This window comes from Plectropomus leopardus, chromosome 22, assembly GCF_008729295.1.
Source record: "Plectropomus leopardus isolate mb chromosome 22, YSFRI_Pleo_2.0, whole genome shotgun sequence".
In the NCBI taxonomy this organism is placed as follows: Eukaryota; Metazoa; Chordata; class Actinopteri; order Perciformes; family Serranidae; genus Plectropomus; species Plectropomus leopardus.
The window spans coordinates 20,874,377-20,889,396 of NC_056484.1; the positions used below are offsets into that span (position 1 = coordinate 20,874,377).

General features: G+C 38.3%; 2 protein-coding genes across 2 annotated transcripts; one reads left to right on the forward strand and one right to left on the reverse strand.

Moving 5' to 3' along the window:
- Positions 1-94: 94 nt before the first annotated feature.
- Positions 95-8,901, forward strand: krr1 (KRR1 small subunit processome component homolog). The gene is made up of 10 exons (XM_042511211.1): positions 95-178; positions 1,673-1,848; positions 2,753-2,887; positions 3,025-3,150; positions 5,001-5,084; positions 5,670-5,726; positions 6,526-6,696; positions 7,025-7,102; positions 8,094-8,190; positions 8,289-8,901. The coding sequence occupies exons 1-10, from the start codon at positions 103-105 to the stop codon at positions 8,441-8,443; spliced, it is 1,155 nt and encodes a 384-aa protein (XP_042367145.1). The 5' UTR covers positions 95-102; the 3' UTR covers positions 8,444-8,901.
- Positions 8,902-9,336: 435 nt separating this feature from the next.
- Positions 9,337-14,646, reverse strand: glipr1a (GLI pathogenesis-related 1a). Its single transcript, XM_042511212.1, has 6 exons — positions 13,838-14,646; positions 12,803-13,048; positions 12,536-12,654; positions 10,547-10,632; positions 10,359-10,385; positions 9,337-9,724 (listed from the first exon to the last, which is right to left on the reverse strand). Exons 1-6 carry the CDS (start codon positions 14,006-14,008, stop codon positions 9,570-9,572), a joined length of 804 nt encoding a protein of 267 aa, XP_042367146.1. The 5' UTR covers positions 14,009-14,646; the 3' UTR covers positions 9,337-9,569.
- Positions 14,647-15,020: the final 374 nt, after the last annotated feature.

Sequence of the window (15,020 nt, forward strand, 5' to 3'; positions counted from 1 at the left end):
GTGATTGGTTACAATAAGAATATACATTTGCAACAAACCAATCAGAGGCAGAGTACGGCAGAGAAGGGCGGGCCATGCCTTCCGGACTGTTCTCCAACAACAATGGCGTCCTCCACGACGGGAGACGGCGTGAGTGAAGCTCAAACAGGAAAAAAATCGAAAAAGACAAAAAACCAAGGTAAGTTTGGGCTGCTGGTGAGTTCAAAACTACTACTTGATCCCCACTTGTACATTCAGTGTGTTAATAAGCTTAATTTTGTCGGCTAATTGGTATGTTTACATGTTAGTTGCATTGCACGCGTACATTACCTTTAAGCTAGCAAGTCAGCTCATTCCCTTGTTAGCTCCGTATTGAGCTCACACCAAGGAAAACGACAGAAATTAAAACAGTTTAGAGTCTGTGTTTTGTTTTATTTTATTTTATTCACTGTGAGAGTTTTAAGAGCTGTGCAGCAGACCCCAAATTGTGAACTAGTTACTTTAGGAACTGTTCGTTATTTAAGAGACTGGCAAGCATTGAGGACGAAGTTACGTTTTTTCAATTTGTCTCGGGGGACGTTCACCTTTAAGAAGTTGACCCAAAAAGTGCATTAAATGAGTTAAAGGTGTCAAAGGAAATGACCTGGAAATGTGTTTTTAATAACGGATTTACAGTTTTTCAATTTTTTTTTTTTAAAAAAACTTAGGAAAAACTTAAATTATGTTATGGTAAAAGAAAGAAATCAGGTAATTTCCTGTATTTGTATCTTAGGGGAGGGTCATGAAAACAAACAAAGTCAAAACAAAGTGACAACCCATCCATTACCCTGCTGACTCTCAAGTGGACTATTTAGAGAGCAGTGAGGGATTTTTCTGTGTCAAAATAAAAGCCTGTTGACAACATCTCTGTCAACAGGATTGTGGCTTGTGTTACTGGCACAAGGCTTATGACATAATTGCAGGACAGTGTTGTTAACAACACAGTGGCTTGCAGGGACTCATAAATGAGTTGAGTATGTGCTCCTAATTGTGGAAATACAGTAATTGCAGCAGTAGCATTGCAGCAACAGTATTGTCAGTTTAAAGTTTGCCAGGTGCAGCAGTTCAGTGAGATTACTGTCATGTGCTGCATACACATGCAGTGCGACCCGGATGTTACAATTTCCCAGTCTGTCATGCGATGCCTTGCCAGATATTTTGCCTGTTGACTTACTTGAGGAATGAGTCTGTAAGTCAGTTCATACTTTTTTTAGTGTAACAAGTTGTTACACTAAAAAAAGTAAAAAAAAAAAAAAAGCTGTAAAAAAGTATGAACTGAACTGAACAACCCAGGTGAAATGACTGATGTTACATAGGAATTTGATCCATTAGGTTTAATACCATTTCTAAAATCTAGAACAACAGCAGTATTTAGTCATTTTATCCTCATTCAAGTTCGCAGAGCACTAAACCATAAGTTAGCTGCTCCGCTGCAGTTTGTCACAGATACTGTGAAAGTCAAGAACACTCACGCCTCAGCAAAATCTGGAGACCAAAACATCCCCAGAAGTAAACTGCTCAAAATAAAACAACTGCTCAACTTGAAGCAATCTCAATCAACTGAGGGTCTCAGACTGGTGATATGACTTATAAAGGGCAGCCCTAGAATAATAGCTGTCAGACTTCCCGTGGTTCTGATGTCTCTGTCCTGCAGTGGATGAATCTGAACTCCTGACTGTTCCTGATGGATGGAAAGAGCCAGGTTTCACCAAAGACGACAATCCCCGAGGCCTGCTGGAGGAGAGCAGCTTTGCCACCCTCTTCCCCAAATACAGAGAAGCCTACCTGAAAGAGTGCTGGCCGCTGGTGGAGAAGGCCTTAGGAGAGGCAGTAAGTTCACAAGTGCTGATAACAGACCACAACATTTCTGAATCAGAGTCAGTTTTACTGGACAAATATGTTTGCATGCTCATGGAAGTCAGTTTCATCAGTCACTTAAAGGGATAGTTTGGATTTTTTGAAGTGGGGTTGTATGGGGTACTTCTCCATATTATGATTCCTGCAGAGCCTTCAAAATCCTTAAAAGGCTTTGAATTCATTAATCTAAAAATAAGGTCTTAATTGGTATCAAAATGTCTTGAAGTATCTTTAAAAAGTCTTAAAATGCAAAGACATTGAAAATTGTTTTTTTTTTCTAATTGTTTTTTTCTGTCTTTGCAAGTAATTGGAAGCGTCTATTAAATAAAAATACCAGATCCTTCTTCTTAAACTCTTCATGATGAGTATTAAAGCAGTAGAATAATCTGACGCACAGAGTGTGACAACTGACAAAAAAAAGTGTTAAAAAGTATTACATTTAATTTGCCTTAAGTTGTAGGAACCCTGATCCATAGTTAGTGTATTTATAATATATTCAGGTTTAAAATAAATGTAACTGTCTGTACTTCTGTATGCTTTAATCCTGGTGGCAGTGTAAGGAGAGGGATTCTCCATGAGGTGGATGTAAACTTAGCTGAAGTAGAACTCTGGCAGGAACTTTTAACCATTGCTCAGTGTCTTTTAACTGTCGCTGTTTTTATTTACTTTTTGTTTTTGCATACTGGTCCAGAGGAATGTAATTTTGCTCCACTGTATGTGTTCTCACAGATATGGATGAAATGACAATTATTGAACACGAGCCTTGATCTTAGCTGTTTTAGTGATAGACTGCTGTGGGAATATACTGACTTTCTGCAGAAATGAAAAAAAGCACATTTTTTGTATTGAAGTTAACATGAATATCTGTTCTTGTCAGCATATCAAAGCCACTCTGGACCTGATAGAGGGAAGCATCACAGTCTGCACAACAAAGAAAACTTTTGACCCGTACGCCATCGTTAGAGCCAGAGATCTTATCAAGCTGCTGGCCAGGAGCGTCCCATTCGAGCAGGTAACCATCACCTGACACGGCGCTTTTAGAAAAGTGTGATGCTTGATGACAGCAGTGGCAAACACATGAGTGATGCTGATTTCTAATTATTATGCTGTTTTGCCCCTCTGTTTAGACTTTTTTTTTTTTGCTTCCAGGCTGTACGGATATTACAGGATGACATGGCGTGTGACATCATCAAAATTGGGACCCTGGTGAGGAACAGAGAGCGGTTTGTGAAGCGAAGACAGCGTCTGATCGGCCCCAAGGGCTCCACCCTAAAAGTGAGTCCCACACCAATATCCAGCTGTTGGGAACAAGTAACAGTAGGTTTGCTTACTAGCAAATATTAAAGATAACTATTAATATTAAGGGTACTGTGGAGCTGCATGCAAAAACAATCCAGCAGCCTAAAATAAGAATGAGCAGCACATTACCTGTGTGGGTGCATGCGGCTTCAGTGGTCAGTGTAGCAGCTTTAGTTGATTTTAATGGCCATGCTCTGCTGAGGGCATGCTGCCGCAGGCATATGCTACCTGCTGACTGTGCATTTAAGGTGTGTGTGAATGTGTGCAAAGGCGTATAAGTGTGCATATGTGTGAGTTAGTTAAGGAGAAAGATAAACACTCAGTACAATAACATGCACAGTTAAGTAGAGCTACGGTTATTGCTTCCTTAGGCCATTTAATTGTCTTCATTTGAGTATACAAGCACTGCTGTTGATGTATTGACAGCAGTATGCAGTGGCAGGTGGAGATATGCCTTCTTTCAGGTAGTTGCTATAGACCTATATTTTTTGCTATAGACAGAATCCCAGTTATGAAACAACCTTTCAGTAACAAGATAGCAGCTGCAGACAGTTTCTGGCAAGTTTAAAATTACATTTTTTTGTTGCATTGGTCTTTTTAAGGTATTTTAACAGATGAAAAGGGACTGGGTGAGATATAATCTGCCAAATATATTCACTCTGAATGCAATCAAGCATTTATGCCACAACTTTTCAGTAACAAGATAGCAGCTGCAATTACTTTTTGGCAAGTTGAAAATTGCATTTTTTTGTTTTTGTGAAGCATACACTGTATTTAGAACATTTTCACTGCTTTACCATGCTGTAACACACCCTCTACAACAGGGATTTGAAGCAGTTACATAAAAAACACCAAAATCCACTGACAAAACAGTCATTTTACTCCACTTAACGGCAGAGTTGCTGCACTAGCCCTGCCTCCATCAGCTGCTGTGGAAGATGAAGAGGAGCAAATATTCAAATACAGTGCACACTTAAAATTATATTGATTATTTTTTTATGTGGCTAAAGTATGTTATGCTTCACGCTCATCCACAGCAGTACTCAGCTTAGCTTCGGTGCTGGTGATGTAGGACTGCATTTTATTTATCAGAGGAGGGAGTGGCTGGGGGTGTGACTTTTTTTTATTTAGAATAATATAAAATACTACCTTTTTCAAGTTATGTCTCTCTCCATAGCCAAAACTAAAAACACAATTTCCTCCTCAGTTCTTACATTTTTTTAATGCCTTAACCATTTAGCACCTCTTCCCCCCTCATAAGTAAGGAACAGTCCCTATCCCCAACCAGAGGCAACAAGGAGTACGTGCAGAAGAAGTCCAGTTTACATCAGACTGAGGTGTTTACATGACAGAACAACTCGACTTCCAATCACATTAGCTTGGTGTATTAGTCTGATTTCAAGAAATTAATTTAGTACGATTTCAGTTACGTTTACTTGTATTTTAAAACTCCAGTTTAATCGGTCTAACACAGTAATTTGACTTTTTCTAACATCATGGAAACATACAGATTCAAAGCAAAGTAAACAAAATCCGTACCGCTTCAGAAATGAGAGAAGGACAAATTTCCTTTGCAAGCCCCACCTCCCTCTTGTGTCATCACCATCATCACTGCACTGCATTATAAAGAAAGCACACAGTGTTGTGTGCACTGAATATACTTAATAGACTCATCTGTCTGTGGTTTCTGTACTGCATTTTGGGATAAATGTCACCGTGTGGCAGTTTTTCATCAACCACAATATTTGAGTGTTTGTGTCATTTCAACAATATAGTATATAAGTTTAATGTTTAATGACTTTGATTTCCTGCTCATTTTCTTCTAGGCGTTAGAGTTGTTGACCAGCTGCTATGTGATGGTGCAGGGTAACACCGTGTCGGCCCTGGGGCCCTACAACGGCCTGAAGGAGGTAAGAACCTCACAGAGCTTCTGAATGTTCACAGGAGTCTACTGGTAAATAAAAATTACCCGAAAATTGGTAATAAAAAGAAAAGGAAAAAAAGGAAAATGACCTAAAAATGCTGAAAACGAAAAATGTACATATGTATTTATTTGATTTTTTTTTTCTGTAACATTTTTTATACAATTTATTGTAATTATATTTACACTTTCTTTTTTTTGGTGATAATCTTCCCATAATCATCTTCTGTCTTCTATATGTATTATCAGGTAATTTTCTTGTTACCCTTTACTTTTACCTAATTTGTTGCAATTTGTGGGACATTTCTAGATTGTCACTGCCTTTTTCACCATGCTTTTGAAATTATTTTGTTCCAAAATAAACTGATGTTGATCCAGGTTTCAAAGGGGCATTTTGAAACAAAAATAATTTCCAAATTTGTTTATTGTTATTCAGTTAAAATAAATTATGCAAAAACATTTCATAATATCGGGTTTTTAATGAATTTGTAAATTATTTAGAAAGTACATTCTTAATCTATATTAATCATTTTATTTAATGTCTAATTAATAATATCTGTTTTCTGTTGTTCAGGTACGCAAAGTGGTGATGGACACAATGAAGAACATTCACCCCATCTACAACATCAAGGTTAGTTTGAACAGCCGACAGAGACCTGGCTGGTTAGACAGCTTTCTGCTGGGCCACAGCCCAGAAAACAAGATAGATAGAAATGTTTTGACAAAGTGCAAAAATGCCCAGTGAAGATGTTTCCATCCTTGTTCTTGATTTCCTGACTGAAATAAATCTCTCTGAGTTTGGACGCCAAGGCTGGCTCAACTTGGAGCTGAGGGCATGAAAGAGCTGCAGACACTCTGCATAATTCGTTCTCTTCAACAACTACCTGTTTGTACCAGCTGCATGGTTGATGACAGATGTTATAACAATTCATTGCTTCTCGCCATATTTCTGGCTAGAAAAGCTTGAAATACAGAGGGTTTAAACACTAACAAAATGGCTGTGGCTACATAAAAACAATATATTTCAGCATGTCAAGGGATGTTTTTAACACCCAATATGTACTAAATTTGTGTAAAAGCCCACCTTCAAATTAAAATGCAGTTTTGATAAAACAAATGCAGAAGTATTAGTTTGACATGTAGCTTTGTCTCTAGCTTAATGCAGTAAATGAATAATGCAAAAAAAAAAGAAGTAGTTGCTGTGACAACACACTGTCCTGATAAATGCAGTAATAAAATGCATGGGGCATTGTCATGGCAACGCAGCTGTTGTGGAGACTAGATACAGTGGTAATAAAATGGCATTTTAGTGAAGAAAGGGCACATGGCGTAACATTGCAGCATCAAATCACATTTTTGTTACTATGACACCCCACCACCAATCACCTTCCCCCGACCTCACCCCCACACCCCTTCCCTGACGCCATCAGACACTGATGATCAAACGAGAGCTCTCCAAAGACCCCGATTTGCGGGTGCAGAGCTGGGAACGCTTTCTGCCCAAGTTCCGCCACAAGAACCTGGCCAAGCGCAGGGAGCCCAAGAAGAAGAGCATGAAGAAGGAGTACACACCTTTCCCTCCAGCACAGCCAGAGAGCACAGTAAGACATTTGCATGAAAATACATTTATTTTAACATGCGTAACTTAATTACAGCCTCTAAGTGGTCTATAAAGACCACAGTAACATTACTTGCTAAAGATATCAAGTAGTCTATCATGTATGCTCACTTGCTTATACAATTATATGTTATATCATTAAGCACTAGTTTAAAATCAGCTATTTTAAAGGTAAATGTTGATGTCAGTCTAAGCTAACAACAGAAAGTAAAGTTTTTACTTTGTTTATACCCTGTTACTGAAACGAATTTGTATATTAAGAATGTTTATTTGAACATAACTTTGAACTCTGTGGATTTTCTTTTTTTCAGGTTGACAAGGAGCTGGCCACAGGAGAATTCTTCCTGCGTGAAAGTGTGAAAAAGAGGAAGAAGATGGAAGAGATCAAGGTGAGCACTGATTGGGTTAATCTCCTACTGGACTGCAGTGTCTCTTCACATGAATGTCATCACGATAATGATATCCAGCCAGCTTTTTGACTACATGCCGGCAGTAGAGGCCACCTGGTTTTCAGGTTATCCGTCTGTCTGTCTGTCCCGTTCTTTTGAGCAGAATATCTCAAAAACACATTTTTCAGATTTAGCACAAATATCCACTTAGACTCAAGGATAAACTTTTGTGGTCATAGGTCAAACGTTAATGTTACTGTGTCCTCTATTGTCTCATTCTTTTGAACACGATATAACAAGAACATCTTGTAGGAATTTCTTCAAATTTGGCACAAACATTCACTTGTACTCTGGAATGAACAAATTAGAAGTTAGTGTTTGAAGGTCAAAGATCAAGCGCACTGTGAAGTTGCATCTGTCTCATTCTAGTAAATGCAATATCTGAAGATGGCTTCGCAGGAGCTTTGTAAAATTTGGCACGAGTGACCACACGGACTCAAGAATAAACCAACCACAGTTTGGTGGTTAAAGGTTTGGTGGTCATAAAATAAATGTTTGGCCATAACTTCAGAATTTGCACGTCAAAATTTTGTACGAAAGATTAATAGAAGGTCAACTGTGACATCACAGTGTTCTACAAAACACTTTCCTGGCCAATACTCAACATCATATGTCAGAAATGGAAGGTCAGATAGTGTGTTGGTGACACTAATCTTGGGTGATTTAAAAAAAAAAAAGAAAAAATGTCATGATTGCATAGATTATCTGTGCTGCTGGGGGGAGGTTATGTGGGAGGTATTCATGTTTTCACAGACATGTGAACTGCAAGTTCAACTTGACAGATGTGTGAAAGCATACGATCGCATGGTGGTTAATGGATGCAGAGTCTCTGCAAAATGCTGCAGAAACTCAGCCTAAAAGACTAAAGGAATTGTTACGTCATATTCTGAGAACTGCCAATAGTGTGACAATCATTGTTCCCTTTTCTCAGGTGAAACAAGCAGAGGCACTGACCAAGAAGCAGGAAGAGCGGAACAAAGCTTTCATTCCTCCTAAAGAAAAGCCTTTGATGAAGAAAACAACCAAAGGTAGATTAAATGGAGCACATTTTTACATGAGAACAAATTAACTTTGTCTTTGCACCGTGATAGTCCAGCTAACCGCTATCTTCTTGTTTGTGTCACAGCTCAATCAGAAGGCAAGCTCGACATCGAAGCAATAAAGGAAAAAGTGAAAAAAGCCAAAACCAAGAAGCTGGGGGCTCCACCAGTGAACCCAGCTGCCCCCACCAGCAGCACCACTGACAAAAAGAAAAAGAGCAAAACAAAAAACAAAGGCTAACAACAGACTTAGACCAACACAGCTGTACTGTGTACCATGACACATGGTATTTTTAGGCAGTTCCATTGGACAGATGGAGAACTCTGTAAGGGTGCAGGAAGATGAGAAGTAAGACGCAGTGTGTGCTTGGATCTAAATGAATTCTATCACAAACTGCTATGGACATTTTTTTGTTGAACTATTTTTGTTGAGAGGATTTCCTGTTTGCACCCAAGTGTAATCTTCTATCGGGTGACCAGTTCTTACTCGAGGGAGATGAACAGACAACCAGCAGCTAATGTTATACATGTTCCCCTTGTCTGCTTCATTTGTCTTTGTAACTATTGTCCAGATTTTTATGGTCGGTATTTATAGGCTTCAAAATATAGTTTTCTTCTTTCTTAAGACAGATGTGTGTTCAGGGGAAGACAGACTATTAGATGGAAATGTGAAATTAAAGGCAGATTTTTAATAACCTGGATCTTGTACATGAAGGTGTGCCTTTCTTCCTTTCATCATGAAAACAAACTTAAAGTCTTAAAATGAAAATATTTTTTTAAACCCCTCATGATGGGATTCCAAGCAGCAGAATCTCACTTGCATTGAGAAACACAACATTTTTTCTCCAACATTTGACGTAAATAATCATTTTCACTGGACAAAAAAAAATTATGTTTTATGTTACACTTCACATTCTGGCAAAATAAAGTGGTCCTTCAGTTTTGGTTATTTGAAAAGTGGTCTTAAACTTAACTCTGAGTGGCATTAATAATCTTAAAAGCTTTATCATCAGTTGCAGGCCACGTTGGCTTCGCTGTGACTCAGAAAAAATAAAGAGAAACAGCTTTAAATGTAACTGTAGATATAAGACACAGTAAAAGTAAAAGTGCAGTAAAATGAATGAGCACAGTGGACAGGTTTTTCACTGTAGTTTACTCTCCCAATCCTACAGGTTTAGTTGAGATTTTTTAAATCTGTGGTTCAGTGTGTCACTACAGAGACGCTGTTTGGTAAATGCATGCATTGTACAGTTTATGTACAGGTCTGATGTGACACAAAGGCTGCCAATAGAAAGGTTTAATTAATCTCATAAATACATCTCAGCACTGGCTGAATAAGTCCATGTCCTTCAGGTCAGCACAGTGGTTTATTCATAGCAGAAAACGTCGGGATAAAAGTGGCGGACTGCATATGCCGTGATGAATGTGAAGATGAGGGCAATGGGCCGAACAACCAGAATAGTCACATAGTTGGAGCCACTGTTCGCTTGAGCACTGGCCCAGTCTGGGGTCCAGTTGTAGCCTGGAAACACAAATAAAATCAGACAGAGTGGTTTTAGTATTTGAACCTAGCACAGCATCACCTGGGATTTATCCAGTTGAGTGTGTCATGAACTTAATTAACACCATGTATTAAACAGAACCCTAATTCCAAAAAAGTTTGGACACTGTGTAAAATGTTTATAAAAACAATGCAAGGATTTGCAAATCCTTTTTTAGAATATATTCAGTTGAATTTGATGCCTGTAATAGTAACTAAGTGTCTGTGAACTGAGGACACTAATTTTTGAAGTGTTAAAGTGAAAATCCTTCCCTTGTCATATTTTGCGCTTCATAATGCACCACACATGTTCAGTGGACTGCATTCAGGTCAGTCTAGCACCTGCACTCTTTTACTATGTACTACACTACTGCAACACATGCAGAATGTGTATCATTGTCTTGCTGGAAGAAGCAGGAACGTCCCTGAGAAAGATGTTGTCTGGATGGCGGCATATGTTGCTCCAAAACCTGTATGCACCTTTCAGCATTTATGGTCATTTTTATGATTTACATGGAGTCTCAACTTTTCTGGAATTGGGGCTGTTTCTTTTATTCCCAGTTGGACTGCATCTCTCCTTCAGAATGTATGTTCTGGCTTATGAGCTGTCACTTACTTTTTTGTGAATCTCGTTCTTGGCTATCTGCAAAGACATTAAGACAGAAATTGTTAATTGTTGACACTTATAGTTTGTTTTACATTTATTTCTCAGGTTTTTGTAAAGTTGCCTGTTAAGGGCAGCGTCAGTAGCAATGCCTACAACATAGTGAGGCCCTATTTTTTCTATCCAAAAAGTGGACTCACGGCAGAGGTTCTCCTCACAGGTTCCTTTGCATTTAGAGCAGGCTGCACCTTGATTGTCATAGGGTCGCCTTCCGTTCACATTCCCCCTGCACAAGGAACAATCATCCAAGTTAAATCTGATCCCCGTCTGCAGCAGTAGATTGCTTAGCCTTCGTATTGCACTCCAGCCTGTTTCTCCAAACTGGGGGCATTGCCAACAGCTGTCATTTGGATATTATGCACTGACTTTAAATAAGTATCGCATACACCCCCACTTAAAAAATCCTGAACTATCCCTTTAAAGCATAGGCGTCCAAACTTTTTTGAATGGGGGCCAAATTATATAATGTGAAAATACCTGGGACCAAGTGTTTCTGGCATCATACAACTTATTTAAAAAAAAAAAACACCACACAAACAAACAATACAAATGTAACAGTTTCATCTTTCACTGAAAATGTGTTCAATTTTACACCATTCCTGAAAGCAGCTTTCCTCACTGTCCACTTTACACTTCTTTGCTGTGGCCATGTCTGCTTCATGGCAGGAAATGTCTGCTGCCAGGTAACCGTTCAGTTTGTTAGTTTACTCTCTGTTAATAAAAATACATTAGTTCCTGCTTGATGCGTCACTACGAACTGTATTATAGTCCTTCCATTGTGAGCTGAAGGGAAAAAATGCAAAGTGATCATGCTTGATTAACAAATATTGTGTGTATTGTGTGGCAGGCCAAAGTATATTTTGAAAGTCAAACCAAGGGCTGCCTAAAACTGGTCCGAGGCCCACAATTGGCCCCAGGGCCGGACTTTGGACATGCCTGCTTTAAAGCATAGGGCTGGCATTGTTCTATGTTTCTTACTGTCAACAAATTAAAAATACCTAAGCCTGTGATGTGTTACTCCATCTCTCAATACTCTCCGACTTCACTTACCTATATGTGATTTTAAAGACTCGGTGCTTCCCTTAACCCTTTGAAACCTGGATCATCATCGGTTGCTTTGTGCTACATTGAGATGCCTTTCAGAAGCTGTTTGACCTTTTTAAACCTGAGCAAATTGGTTTAATTTCTTTCACAAAGATTGGGGGGTAAAAAAGTCAGTGACCAACTTGGTAAGAAATGGCCCACAATTTGCCAAAAAAAAATTTAATTAAATAAATTTAAAAAACTAAAATGTGACAAGAAAATTATCTAAAATAGTTTTTTTTAAAGGAGAAGAATCATCAGAAAAATATCAAAAAAGGGGAAACAAATATTATTTATTTTATATTATTTTGCTTATTTTCAGGCAATTTTCTTGTAGCCTTTTTATTAACTTTATTAACTAACTTTTTAGCTATATCTTGTTTAGTTGCATGTTGCCTGCTCGCCCTTTTTTGTTGAATGAAATCAAATCAATTTGCTCAGGTTTCAAAGTGTTAAACAGATGGTCGCTGTACTTAAAAGTAGTGCATTTGTTGAAAACTAACGTATTCAAAGCTGCCGCATGGTGTGTGTAACTGAGAGAAAATAAACTGCCAGCGCAGTGTGCGTGTTCCCACTGCAAGTGTGGCTTATTGTTGTATTTGTATTTGTATGTATTTGTATTTGTAAGTGTGGCACAGAGAAACAAGATAAATCAGACATTGGATACACACTGGGTACTTAGAAGACACTAACACAGCTGGTTTTATTAATTCCAGCCAATTTGTTGATAATAAGAAACAGAACACTGCCAGCCTTATGCTTTACTGTACTAAACCTGCCTAAGTGGTTGCAGTTAATACCACTTCCTTTTTTTTTCATAATACCTACACTGAAATCATGATTTGCCACAGCCTCAAAACCAGCATAGAAGAAGGGCATGTGAAGAACATTTGGTGTCACCGGAAAAAAATACATATTTTAAAATGTTCACAGGAAAAGTGACATCTTTTGTGAACTATAATCCAACATTTCTGGAGCGCTTTAAGCCCTCAACTCATAGTTCATAAATCATACTTTTAATTTATTTGTAGATGTGTTCAACTTACGCTGTAGCATAGTTGCATACAAAAAAGACACCCTCTTTGGAAGCAAACACTGTGTTTTTGACACCGTTCGTGCACAGCTGGACGGCACAACCAACCTTGTAGCTGCTCGCCCACACAACCTGGAGAGAATTAAAGGGTTAAATTGTGTCATGCAAAAATAAAACAGTGTGATAATTTCCTCTTTTTTGCACACATCTCTTCAAAACGTTTCACCACAAACAGAAAAAAGCACAGTCACACCATCAGAATGTTTTCAAGTGCACACACCTGTGTGTAGTGGCCACAGACACCTGTGCAGACATTGCGGTTGTAGTCATATTCTTGTTTTTCATCCACCCAGCTTTTTATGGCCCCCGACACATCAAAATGGGGTGAGCTGCGAGCCCATATGTTTTCTCCCACAGAGGAGAAAGTAGGGTGCACGCGGCGGACATCGTCGAGGTACTTGTTGTGTTCAAACACACACATTCTCGCCCATGCTCTTGCAGTGATGGCCAAGCCCTCATCCCATGTCTGAATGACCAGAGATAAAGAATATCAAGCAACAGTCCTTTACAATGACATACTTCTTTAAATTAGGTTTTTAAAGGTTTGGTTCATTCAAAAAAAAAAAAAATGTTCTCATGTCCTCCTTGTGACATTTGTCCAGTGCAATGGAGGTATGTGGAATTAAGAAAAATACATAGAGCTGTGTGTATTTACCAAAAATATGGGATACTTAAAGTGATACTTTTATTATGCACTATTTTTAAGTTATATGCTTACATAAAAGTTTTATTAGCAAAACATTCACACAGAGGTTTAAGTGTAATCTTTCTCAATTTTAATTTTTTAAAGATTGACATAAAGTTAAACTATGATTTAATCCAGTTCAAAAGTTAATCCTTGCTGGTGCAACCCAGCCTTAATGTTGTAACATATAATACATATAACACATACAAATAATGCATTTTTTAAATCAAGCTTCCTATATTTTACTGACTTCTGCTTTTTATTTCCTGCATTGCAAGATGTTTGCTTTCTATCAATGTGGCAAATTTATTTGTCAATGTTCTCTAAACCTTGTGCAGAAGTCCTTTGATGGTCCAGGGTTTCAAACCATCAATTCTCCAGCCTTAAACCGCTAATGTACCATCCTAAAAACAACAAAGGGCTGGCAATATAATCACTTCATGACTAAGGATATTTTTTTAGCCTTACATGTATGTTAAGTCAGAGTTTTAGACCCACTAATTGTTCACAATGCTTAATCGAAGCAGTTACTGTGTTAGTGAAGTTGTTGAAGTTGCCAGTCATGCCTACCATGTACAGCATATCAGCAGCAGCTGGACTGACAGATGACCGCGCCTTGTTGTGCTCCCTCACACATTCATCAATGAACTTTCGATCAGTGATTTCTGGCAGTGAGACTGCACACAACCCCGAGTGCAGGATAATCCAAACCCGCAGTAACATCTTCACCGCGCTCCCCATGCTTTAAAGCACAAAATACCACAGAAGAAGGTGCAGAAGCTGTGTCTTTATGAAATTTGCTTGCATGTATTTCCTGGAACAGGAAATTACACACTTGAGAGGAAGTGCTAAGTGAGTGTGCAATAATTTAGGCACTGCATGTGCACAGTAAAGATGCTAAACTGAGTGGAGTTTGTTGTTGTCACGTGATAAAATAGGTGAGAAATGTCTGAATATGCATTGCACATGAACATTCTGTTAGGTTGTTAGCTTGTTTGACTTGATTGCTTATGATTTGAGTTCCTTGTTGTCAGTTGCTTAAGGATGTGTCTCTGTCCTTTGGTGGCTAACTGAGAGTGGAAATTAAGCTTGTGCATGATCACGGTTTCACAATGATGTATAAAGTTTATTATATATCCCAATTTGATAGAGGGGCTGGCGATCATCATAGACCTGGCTTCATATCACCACCATGTCTACATGAGACAATAGGCAGTCCAGGCAAAGGAGGAAAGTATGTAGGTTTTTAGTCACCCAAGCAAGGCAAGCAGTACACAAAAAAGTGCCTCAAAAATGTATATCAAATCTGTAACATAATTTTAGATATGTAATTATGATAATTCTATTTTTTTCATTTCGTTTTTTTGTGTTTACTAAGACACTTTTTTCCCAGGTTTTAAAAATATATATTTTTTATGTGTATTTGTATTTTTTTTTTAAGGTTTAAAAGGTTTCTCTCAAAAATATGTGGAGAAGGCAATGAGCAATGGAAGAAGAAATGACCCAAAAAAAGAGCAAGAAATTGGTAAAAAAAAAAATACCAATAGTACCAAAAAAAAATAGTAAAAGAAAATTACCTTAAAATTAGTCAAAGCAAAGCAAAAAGATAAAACAGTTAAAAAAAGAAGAAGAAACAGGGCACCTGGTACATCAGTGGATAGAGCAGTGCCCCATATACAGAGGTTGTATCCTCACTGCAGCAGCCGCAGGTTCGATTCCTGCCTCAACCCTTTGCTGCATGCTCTCTCTCTCT

Bases quoted from the DNA above. Each gene is read 5' to 3' on its own strand.
- krr1 (XM_042511211.1), top strand. From the start codon at position 103: ATGGCGTCCTCCACGACGGGAGACGGCGTGAGTGAAGCTCAAACAGGA. The intron at 6,697-7,024 runs GTAAGACATTTG...TCTTTTTTTCAG, and splicing joins CAGCACAGCCAGAGAGCACA to GTTGACAAGGAGCTGGCCAC. The intron at 7,103-8,093 runs GTGAGCACTGAT...CCCTTTTCTCAG, and splicing joins AGAAGATGGAAGAGATCAAG to GTGAAACAAGCAGAGGCACT.
- glipr1a (XM_042511212.1), bottom strand. From the start codon at position 14,008: ATGGGGAGCGCGGTGAAGATGTTACTGCGGGTTTGGATTATCCTGCAC. The intron at 10,386-10,546 runs GTGAGTCCACTT...ATGTCTTTGCAG, and splicing joins CTGTGAGGAGAACCTCTGCC to ATAGCCAAGAACGAGATTCA. The intron at 9,725-10,358 runs GTAAGTGACAGC...TTGTGTTTCCAG, and splicing joins AGAACGAGATTCACAAAAAA to GCTACAACTGGACCCCAGAC.